The sequence below is a fragment of the Pongo abelii genome, chromosome 17, assembly GCF_028885655.2.
Source record: "Pongo abelii isolate AG06213 chromosome 17, NHGRI_mPonAbe1-v2.0_pri, whole genome shotgun sequence".
Classification (NCBI taxonomy): Eukaryota; Metazoa; Chordata; class Mammalia; order Primates; family Hominidae; genus Pongo; species Pongo abelii.
Window position 1 is genome coordinate 24,562,349 of NC_072002.2, and position 11,375 is coordinate 24,573,723.

Here is an 11,375-nt window from a genome sequence, read left to right on the forward strand (position 1 = left end):
GGGAGAGGGGTCCCAAGCCTAGGAAAGTGGGCAGAGCCCCCTCTCCCAGGGCTGAGACGGCAGGCGCGGGGCTCCCCTCGGACCCGCCCCGCCAAGGGGACAGTCTAGACCGTGCCGCGATCCAGACCCGACGCCTCCGCGGGCTCCGCGGCGCCCGGGCTGCCCCCTCCGGCTAGGAGCGCTCGAGTGGCCCTCGGGAACTCACCGTGAAGCAGGAGGGCCGGGAACAGGTATCTGAGCAGGAGGTGGCGCGGCCAGGACATTTCCAGTCCTGCTCTGGGCCCTCCCGCACGCCGCGCTCCGATTTGGTGCCCGGGCAACTGGTCGCGCGCTCTGCCCTCCGCCTCCGGCCGGGTGCGGCCGGGCCAGGCCGGGGCTTCAGGCGGCTGCGGCGCGCCCCATGCCCGGCGGGCGAGGCGCGGGGCTGCGGGGCGCGCGCTCTCTGGGCGCCGTCGGGCGGCTGTGGGCGCCCCGGCCCGGTCCGCGTCCCGGCCTCTCTGCCGCCCGCCCCGACTTCTCCGCGCCCGGCCCCGCGTCCCGCCCCGGCCGCCGCGTGCGCCGCTCCGAGCTGCAGTGGCTGCCACCGCCACCGCAGCTGCAGCGTCTCTTCATATTTCCAGCGCGCCGCCGGCGGGGCAGCCTGGCCGCGGCACGGAGGAGGGGCTCGGGAGGGGGCGGTCGGGGGAGGCGACGCCGAGCCACCGCCCCCGGGCAGCCGCCGCCTGGGGGGAGCGCGGAGACTTGAAAGGGCGCGTCGGGCAACGCCTCCCCTCCTCCCACTCCGGCCGCCCCTCCTCCCCCCGCTCTCCTCCGGCTTCCCTCCTTCCCCTCTCTCGCCTACCCCTCCTCTTCCAGCTTCCTACCCCTTCCATCCTCCCCTCCTCCTCTCCTCCCTCCAGGCCCCTCTGCCTCCCTCTGGCTCTGCGCACCCCTTTCACTCCTCCCCGCCCCCCATTCCGGGCGCGCTTCCTCCTTGGAGGGGATGGGAGCCTTTGGCCCCGCACCCCGCCCGCAAGGAAAGAGAATGCGCGGGTCACCCTCCGGCCTCCGCCCACGCCACTGGGGAAAGGTGTTCAAAGGGGGTGCGGGCGGCGAGGCTGGAGGCCTCGCGTGGGATCCAAGCAAAGCGGCCTGCTGAGCCGGGGTGTGTGCCAGCGCGCAGCCGTGGGAGAGAGGGGAGACCAAAGAGAGAGTCCTGGAGAGTTGCTGGGGGTGAGGATGCCTCAGTGCTGGGCCCCCTCGTGGGTGCGGTGCAGGTCTTCACTACAAATCGCCTACCCCGGCCTGGCTCCTCTGGGGAGCAGAGAGAACCTTGTCACAGGCCCCAACCTGCGAAGGGCACGGTGTAGGAGGCAGGAGCCCGTTCACTTTTTCCTCCCCCTTCCACGAGGCAAATGACTTGTTGAAACGGGAGAAATCTCCGAGAAACGCTCCCTGTCAGTCTAAGAACGTGCACTTAGGCCCCTTTGCCGAGTCCTCTTCTCTCCCAGAGCAAATTGAATCACCACAATCAACGCTGATTTTATTTGTGTTCGCGGTCTTGTGGGGGAGGGGGGACTACATGGGCGTTTAAGACCCAAAGGCAGGAGAAGAGTTTCCCGTGGGGTCCTTCGTTCTCCAATGCGGGTACAAGGCAGTGGCCATCTGATTTACCTGGAAGGTCCCTCCTCTGCCAAGGGCCTGCTTGAGCCCTTCCCCTCTCCCAGCAGTTTTCCCTCTCCTAAGGTAAATGTCACCTCTTCTCCACACTAGGATAAAGAGCAGCCAGGAGACCCAGTGGAGTCTAGAGAACACTTCTTGACGCAACTCTGTTAGTGTTTTTCATTAAAAAAAATTAAAATAAATGCCTGATTTCCCAAGAGAATTCTCTGCCCCTTTGAACGATGCAATAATTCAACTCCTTATGTGTTAGACTTTCAAAACTAGTTGGATCTTAGCAACTGTATAATAGTAAAATAGATGAGAATACATTTGACAGTTTCCACTTTTCTTTTTTTTTTTTAACCTGAGAAATCCATGGGTGTTTTGATGTGATAGTGCTGACGCTGTTTGATGTGTCTTAATTTTTATCACCATCATTATCATGTTTCCATCATTAATACAGAGGATCATAAAATGTACCAACTGCTCAGCTCACAAGGATGTTGTGAAGATTAATGTGCTACTGTTTGCAAATCTTGAAGATGAAAGAATACCTGTGTGGGCAAAAAGAAGATCATGAAAACGATGCCTATGAGCGCAGACATTATTTTGCATTAGTCTTGCTCTGCCACATCTTTCTGAGCCTGACTTTATACCTGATCATTCGCTCATCCTGGTTGCTAGGCTTGGGTAGCAGACTATGATTTGTAAGATTTGAATGTTTGCCAAGGGCCAATCAAATTTTCATTTTAAACCAAGAACTTGACTTCTTCACGAATGTTGGGCAGTTGGAAACGATGTAAACAGCATACTTGGTTGGTTATGCAGAACAAAAGCCTTGTCACCAAGAACACATATGAAGCGGTGTTTAGTTTTTCAATGTCTTTTAGTCATTTGATGCCTTTTAGTCCATCAAAGAATATTTGAAACAAGCAAATGGCTAAGAGAGTGTTAGGGATGGTGCATTTTTGTATAAGCAAATTGGTTGACAGTAATGGAAAAATGTTTGGGTTATTCATCACATATTAGAAGAACAGTTAGGTCATGTATGTGCTTAATTTTTTGATTTTGTTATTAAAAAAAGGATAAAATCAACAGGTCAGCTGTAATTTGGTGTCATTTTGACAGTCAAGTTGCTTCAAGTTTTGTTTTTCCAACTGATTTTACTGGTGTGGTATAAATGTAGCCAGAATGAAGTCAGCAGTTTGAAATTTGTTTTGCCAGTTTATTTTCCCCATGTAGTGTCATAGATTTAAATACTCGACCCTTAGCATAACATCCTGCCAGAGTTACTACTTCCTGAAAATGTCCCCGCAACGTCCAACAGTCGAGAAGATCTAGATTTGTCCGAGGATAGGGTTCATTTTCTGCATTACTTTTTACTTCTGCTGTTAATGTACCTCCTTCTGGAGAAGAATAATGAAAAAGGAAGACATGTAAACTTGTCTTAGAGAGGTTATTTGTGGATATATGTTTAGAGTAATAGAACTGGGAAGAAGGCATTGCTAGGGAGGTAATGAAGTGGCTGTTAAATCCAGCACAGAATCGGGACCCCTGAAATAAGCACAGGGAATTCCCCAAACCATTTATGAGAACCCAAGCCTCAAGCAGGAACATGTGGAGCCCAGGTCCTGGTGATAATGGGAGTGTCTTTGGCAGGGACAGCTGAACAGGATCCCCTTAAGAGCATCAACAAGTGTGTTAGAATATCCAGAGCTGTTCATAAATAACCTTGGCCATACTGATGGAGAAGAGGAAACTCAAAGGAGCTAAGTTCCCAGCCACACAACACATCACCAGTGCTCTTGGAACGCCTGTGATTTGTTCAGTCACCAACTCACGAGGCCTGTCACATGTCTACCAAACGGTCTTTTTCCACAAATGCAGTTTCCCTATGAGCCTCTATAATCGCCTGTCTTTGAGTCAGAACCAGTCCTTTGCTTTTCCCTAGGAACGCTCAATCATGAGTAAATTTCCTGGGATGTAGAGCTTGGGTGATCGCCTTGGCTTGATTTTCTTAGGAGGGTGTCTGTACTCACCCTTAGGAGGGTGTCTGTACTCACCCTTAGGAGGGTGAGTACAGAGTAGTAGAACACTCTATTCCATTGTTGTCCTGGGAGGCACAAGGACCAATGCCCCTTAAAACCTGGGCCACAGTTTGGTTTTCTAATGCAGTCATTGTGAAAATTGGTATAAAGTTGGGCCATCGTGCAAGTCATTTAGTCATTTGGAATTTCTGAGATTCTAGGCCTTTTGGTTCTAAGAAGGGCCAGGGTATTTAAAACATGGATTCTAGAACACGGTCAACTATGAGTATGGTCGAAAGCATTTGACTAACCTCTGAGTCCTCAGAGCCTGCAAAATGTCACCAGGAATAGACTTTTCTTGAAACTTGTCAGATATCCGTTCCAAACTTGTGAGGTTACATTAAATTCCCACAGACTGGAAGCATCCAAAGGCCAGGAGTGGTTGAGTCATCACCATTCCCCTTTTAGCACCTAAGCCAGTATTTCCAGTCTTTTGCCCACAGCAGGACTTTGAGAAATGGTAGATATAAAATTTCGAAAATCCTACATGGCTCCCTGAGAGGCAAAGACAATGAAATTATCCTGAGGGGCCCTTAGAAGGGGGCATATTTTGGAGTTATATTTTTTAAACACGCTAACTAGAACAAGCTCTATTTTGAAAATAAAATGCAGTTTAGATATATCCCTGAGCAACACAACCTCTGAGGTTAAGAAATTAAATGTTACCTTCCATTTTATACTCCTGGCGTTTATCAGAGAAAACAAATAAAATGTTTGTGAGCTTAGCAAACATTCATTCATGTTTTGACCAACTGGTGAGTATCAGATACATACGTACAACCACCTGAAATTAGGAACAGGTACGTATGAAGGGGATTCGGCGTAACTGTTCATTTACCCTCTGTCACGAGTCTGTTTGGGGGACTGATGAGAAGACTAGGGACCCTTCCCACTGGAAGAAAATATGAGACGACCTCAGGGACAGGAGACACTCAAGGACCCCAATAGCATTTTTGTCTGTATCTTCATGTGACTTAGAGACGACTCTTCCTTCTAGTGCTGATTACCTTCTATGTGCAACTGCTTTATCTGCGCAACTAAATTATTTGGCCCTTTGAAGGCAGGAAGAAAATCGGGTATTATGTGTGTGTCTCCTCCCCCAGCCCCTTCACAAGTCCTTCCATAATGGGCATTTGTTGGACTCGTAAATGAGGCAGGATAAGATCAGACCATCAAAAAAGGGTCTTTATGAGCCAACACCACCCTAAGCCACTTTGGCACCCAGCTACAGAAACAGGAAGACAGAAAAACTCTGGTATTCACTCCGAGCATACCCGAGGTTGTTATGGCACACATAGCAACACTCAAACAAATGCAACAAATAAGAGGCAGCCTGGCACAATTGCTAAGGAGCCAGATTCCCTGGGCACAATCTCTCAGCTCTATGACCCTGGGCAAGTTACTTAATCTGGCTGTGCCCCAGTTTCCCCATCTATAACATGGGGATAATAGCAGCGTATACCTGCACATAGTTAAGCGTTACATAAGTGTACCCTAAATAACAATTCACTGACAATAATGAGTTTAGACTAGACCTTACATTCTCACCAATAGCAAAATTGCCCCCAAGGGAGCAAAAATTGGTTCTTAGAGGGGGAGGTGAAAAAACTTAGATATTACAATGATTTATAGCCCTCCAAAAAGACAGTACTTAAACAGATGTAAAGTGTATCCATGGTACTTACAATCTAATGGGATGAATAGAAAAAAATGTTTAAAAAGCTTCCTTCAGGGGCAATAATAAAAAGGAAGTTCGAGAAACATTGTACAAGATGAAAAATTATAAGATTAGTCGAATTACAATTAATCATGTATCAAACATTTTAATAACTTTGTTCCTTTAATTCACTATGTTTTGATTATATGAAATCAAATATGTTTTACTTCAACTGACCATCTGGGGTGGCAATCTACCATCTGATTACATCATTGTAACATTACATTCAGTGTTGTTTATCTTTCATTGAGATAATTCAGCTATTACTAGTCTCTCTTTGCAGATAGGAAAACTGAGGCCAAAGAGTGGTTTGCCTAAAAGTCACAGCTTTAAAGGTCTAGAGTCACTGGGTTTTCTGGCTCTCAGTAAGGTGCTATTTGCAGCTCTAAGACTAGACCAAAAAAAAAAGTAGAAAGTAGAAAAATTGATTTAGATGTATTTTGAGACATTCAAGCTAAAGGGGAAAGGTAGGAATGTTACATAGGCTATTTGGACATTTATTACAGTTGGTATCTGGTACTATAGTTCATTATTTCATGCATAAAATATTCAAATGTTTTAGTGTTTAAAACAGATTATTGCACTCTGTAAGATAGGCAAGTGGACCAGCTAACTACTAAAATGCTGTCCACTGTCATGAATCTCTGAAATTTTCAGTATTAGGACTTAACTAGTCCTTTTAGAATGTACACATTTGTGTGTGTGTGTTTTGGATTGTGCATATTCAGGGAGAGGAGCCATATAAAATCACATTTCATCTAGCTGAAGCTTAGGTCTCTAAAGCAGAGCTAAGCAAAAACAGAACAGTCCTCTGGACCACCAAATTCAACATCACAAAGTTCACATGATGCCTAATCTCCATAGTTGTGTAACACTTTGAAATGCTCAAAAGATTTTTCAAATACATGGTGTCTTTTGATCACCATGCCATTTTTTTGAGGGTCAGAGGACAGCCAAGGCTGTTTAATGTGGAGATGCAAACTTGAAGTTCAGAGAGTTTTGAGATGCCTCTACAGGTGCTGAGAGTATGTACCTTCTGTTCTGCGAGAACATACCAGGCACTAACTTAGAATGTGTTTTATTTTCACATACAGAACTTGGTGACTTTGATGCTTCTGTCCTCAGAAAAAGAGAAAACTTCTATAAACAGACACAAACCCAAGGCTGGAGGATTGCTTGAGATCAGGAGTTCGAGACCACCGTGGGAAACACTGCAAGACCCTGTTTCTACAATTTTTTTTTTAATCAGCCAGGCATGGTGGCACATGCCTCTAGTCCCAGCAACTTGAGAGGCTGAGGTGGGAGGATCGCTTGAGCCCAGGAGGTCAAGGCTGCAGTGAGCTACGATTGCACCACTGCACTCCAGCCTGGGCGACAGACAGAGATCTTGTCTCTAAAAAAAAAAAAAAAAAAATGCCGCAGAGTCAAAAATAAATTAACCCTATAAACCTAAGAAAACCTTACATGCTTGTCTTACATATTGTCTTACAATGTGTCTCTAGATTTTTCATAGGCTTTAGCCCAGTGCCTAAATTAGTAACTCTTCATAGACTCTTGATTGATTAGATGAAACCAAATGTTTTACTCCAGCAGACCCATTTGAGTTAGATGAACAGCAGCAAATATGGTGGCAAATCATACTGGAGAAGAGACTAGCATCATAATGTGCACCATGTTAAGTTCAGCTAGGTCTGGGAATGGCTTAGCCTTACTTGTGCAAAGCATGAACTATCTGCTGCTTCTACTCCCAATCCCTGTGTTCTTGGAGAGCCTCTAAGTCTGCATACTCAGCACACGTTGCTCTGCAGTGGCAAGGAAAATTTCTTGAAGCAGGGTCAAGGACACCAACCAAACTCTGGAGAATTTATAGAACAAAAGATCAACATGGCTATGAGCTCATCCAGAATGAGCTACAGACAGCAGGTTTAGGCAGGAGTCTCTGGGCATAAGAGGTCAATCAGTTGGCTGATCTTATGTCAGTGGGGATGGCCATACAGCGGTGGGCACAAAACATCTCCCCCTGTGAGATAGCTGGATGAGCACAGTCTCCATCAGATGTGGTGTCCACAGGGTGCCCCAGAGATGCAGCAGGTGGTAAACTGTAAAGCTGCACTGCTGGCATTTAGACCAGACTTTTGTGCTTTTCTCTTGGAACTCAAGAAGGGTTGAGCAACTCCAAAATCATCAGTAGAAGTAGATGCAAGCAGCACTTAGGTGGAACTCTTCATCTTGCGGAGGTGATGTCCACCCGTGATGGGTGGAAGGGAGCCTTGAGTCTCAGCGGAGGGTTTAGGGCTACAAGGAAACTGAGACCCCTTGAAGTCAGACCTTCTCCTGAGTATGAGCTCTTATTTAGATTCCAGGTCTCCTCATCTCATTTTAGGGCCTCTTCCACCTCCACTTCCACTTCCTGTGCTTCAGGGTCATATTTTATCTCTCATAATGGTTAAAAACTTGGAAAGCAAGGGCCTTATGAAACATTATGTGTATTCAATTAATTGAATGCCAGATTCCTGTTAAATGTGTATACCACATCACAAATTCCTTTCTTCATTGCATCAATTCCACCTTTGCTGCTTCTAAAGATACATTAGGCTTTCCTGTTCTGGTATTCAAGTATTTTCTACTTCACCACAAGCCCCTGGTTTCTAACCATTATACAGTCTTTTAACACAGTAAACTAAGCAATGTCAGTCTTACCTGCGGTACTTCTGGGTGTTGTTTTGTGTTGTGTTGGCCTTGCTCGTGGTAGCTGTTTCCTTTGTGCCCCTCTGTGGGATGTGCTTCCATGAGGGTGAGCCATGGGGAAAACATTCCAGAAGAATCTATTCTTGTTGCAGAGCAGGCCTGGATTGTCTGGGAGAGTGATAGACAAGCAGAGACATCAGAAACCACATTCCCGTGTGCAATCTGCCATACTTTGTAGGTCCTCAAACTGTCTTTCCTGTATTTTAATGCAGAATAAAGTACAGAAAACGTTCTTTGCCACTGCATAGCTGGATGTGCAGAGTATGCTAAGACTAGTGGCCCTCCAAGAATACAGGGAGGGGATGATAAGGGCAGCAGTTGTTCATGCTTTATGGAAAAGAGACGAAGCCATTCCCACCCCAAGCTGAAATTAACTTGGTGCACATTGTCACCAATTCCATGGAAGCCACTGTGGCAGACAGACCTCATGAAAGCAAACACTCTTCAAGGTGGGTCGTCTTGTTATAAAGCCATCTGAAGACGGCTGACCCAGCCTATTGTACTGAATTCAATAGCTTGGGTTTTAAATCTTGACCAATCACCTGCACAAAACTTTGCTTTAAAGACCCTCCCCTATCCCCTCCCACACATTCACCTCCCACTCTGCCAGAAAGAAATCCCTGCCATGGAACCCAAGCATTCATTCATGCAAGTCTGACCCCTGGGGTGTAGAAGATGCTGGAATGGAAGAACTATAAAGTGCTTCCAGTCAGGAGTTACTACAACTACCACCAGAGGACACATCCACGTATGTGTTGTCCAGCTCCAAGACCTAAATCCTCACCTTGGATAATAAGTGATGCTGACAAATATGCTCTATTCTATCTGCTGCTGGCCAGGTTAGCTCCAAGAGATAGGTGGCTGGTTAAGCACGGCTGTGGCCAGAGACTTCCAGACAAGCAAAAACTGAAACCATCTATTACCAAAATAATTTGAAAACAAAATTATCTCTCTCCAACCAACCAGAGAATAGGTAGATCTGAGAATAAAGAAGAATGAGGAAAAGAAATATTGCAGCACAATCCTTGAAGAATGCTGTATACAGAGAGCCAAGCAGTAAAGAGAGAAGCATGTCAGACCTTTTTTTGTTCCACAAAGCTTTACTGAGAACCAAATCTTCTTCTTCCTCTTACACATGTATGTTTTTGAAAATTAAGATCTCTACAGTGACGAGTCTAGTCACATGTGCGTGGGAACTACTGCTGGCAGATACACTCTTCATTTGAAAACCAGTGGTTTTCCAGAATTTCCCAAGAGAATCTACTGAGTTATATCTAAGGTCTTGCCAAACACTGGTGATAAGAGTTGAAAGAATCATAATATATTTTCACTTTTTCCACAAGAAGGGAGGCAGCATCACCTGTGGTTAAGAGTATAGGCTTTGGGGTTTGTCAGAACAGGATGAAAATTCTGATTCTATCACTTGCCACCTGTGACTCCTTGTGCAAGCCAGTGGTCCTAAGAGCGATGTGAGTTGCTGCTTAGAGTCGATGGTGGGTTAGGGAAGCGGATGATGGAAAGTACTTAATGCACTGCCTGATTCCTGAATGTTCTTCATCCATGGTCAAGTGGGGTGGCCCAAGGGGCTGCAGCTCTGATTGCCTCCGTTTAAGTCCTCCCACATTCTATGCCACCTATTATGACTATTGCTTGGGACGTGGACATGTGCTTTCCATGTCTACTTTGAGTCACTCATACATTCAATGAATATTTACTTAGCATCCACTGTATTTCAGACACCATGTACTTAAGTGCACCACTACTTTTATTAGGAAGGCACATAAGAGCATCCAGACTAGATGAAAGACTCTCAGTGAGAAATACTTCCCAGCTTCTCTCACTCCCAGGTCCCCTGCGCTGTGCTCTGCTTTGCAGGGCTCAACATTCATCTCTTTGGGCTTCTTTTTTCTGCCCTCATCCTCCCAAAAGATACCAGAGTATTCTTACGTCCTCTGTCTTTCTTTCTTAACAGAATAAGAATTGATCTTATAAATGCATTCATGCTAAAATATAAATAATTTGTAAGTCCAAAAGCATTAGCCTTTATCTAGATTTTTGCATTTAAACTGCAAATGAAGCCCTGAGCCAGAAGAGACCTGGAAAGGTGGAATTCCATGGCACTCACGATGTGTCACTGTCACCTTTACCACCGGTGAACCACTGACCTGTGTTTCAGAGACCGCCCTCCCCCTCTTGGGGTGTGAGTTTGGAGGGAGTGGTGGAGACTTGGCTTTGCTGTGTTTATCTTGAGCCCTGGGCCAGCCAGATTTCTCTTTCATTTACATTATAGCTGTGGTCGTTTTATTTATTGATTTTAGCCGGGGGTGGGGAATTTGGTAACGTCACTGAGTGTTGTCTTTTGGTTCTGTTCTAACTTGTAAATGTTATCTAGTTCTATTCTGTTTTCCACTTTATGTAATATAGATCCAGGATCTCAATTATCTGAGCCATTAATCAGGTTGCAAAACCTTTCTCTTTCCCACGTGAAAGCAAAAAGGAAGAGTGGGACTTGTCTACAGATTGCCACCACACCTGTTAGTTGGATTTTTAGGATTGTCTGCTTCTCACATACAGTTCCCTCCCTCACTCTCCCTTTCTTTCCCCTTCCTTTCCCTCCTTCTCCTCACTCTCCCCTGGGAGAGAGGGGATATAAAGTGTTACTGAGAAAGACTTCACATGCAGGGCAGTAACCAAAGACTACCAACTTTTTATTCCACGCTTTGCCTTGATCACCCTCTTCCATTTCCTAGTGGTGATTTCTCCATCACTAGCAAGCTGGGGATCTGTGATTTCTAGTGCTTGTCCCTGCTGGCCTGTGGCCCCACTCCTGAGGTCCTCTCCAATAGATGAGCAGTTGATGCATTCCACACCTGGCAAGAGCTGGCATTGAATACGGTGATGATCCTCCTTGTTGTCCAAGAACACTGTGAGATGGAAAAGGCTGAGGATACTTGCAAGTAGCAGGCTGTGTCAGGATGGATTTTGCAGGCTCTAGATGGATCTCAAGATGTGTCAAGGGCCCCAAAATTGGTGATAGTGGCCTGGGGCTGGGTGGAGTGAGTGATGGCTGGCCCAATACCCAAACAAATTACTCTGGAATTTCACTATTATCTAAGGAAAAGATAAATAGTCTATCTTTACATTTGGGACCTTGATCTCATAAATGTCTGCCATAACAAGCT

General features: G+C 46.0%; 1 protein-coding gene across 1 annotated transcript in view; it reads right to left on the reverse strand.

The window, feature by feature from the left end:
• Positions 1-611, reverse strand: part of APCDD1 (APC down-regulated 1) — a 33,802-nt gene extending 33,191 nt beyond the window's left edge. The window contains exon 1 of the mRNA XM_024236025.3: positions 206-611. Within this exon, the coding sequence (XP_024091793.1) occupies positions 206-263 (58 nt within the window). The 5' untranslated portion in view covers positions 264-611. The remainder of the gene's footprint in view (positions 1-205) is intronic.
• Positions 612-11,375: the final 10,764 nt, after the last annotated feature.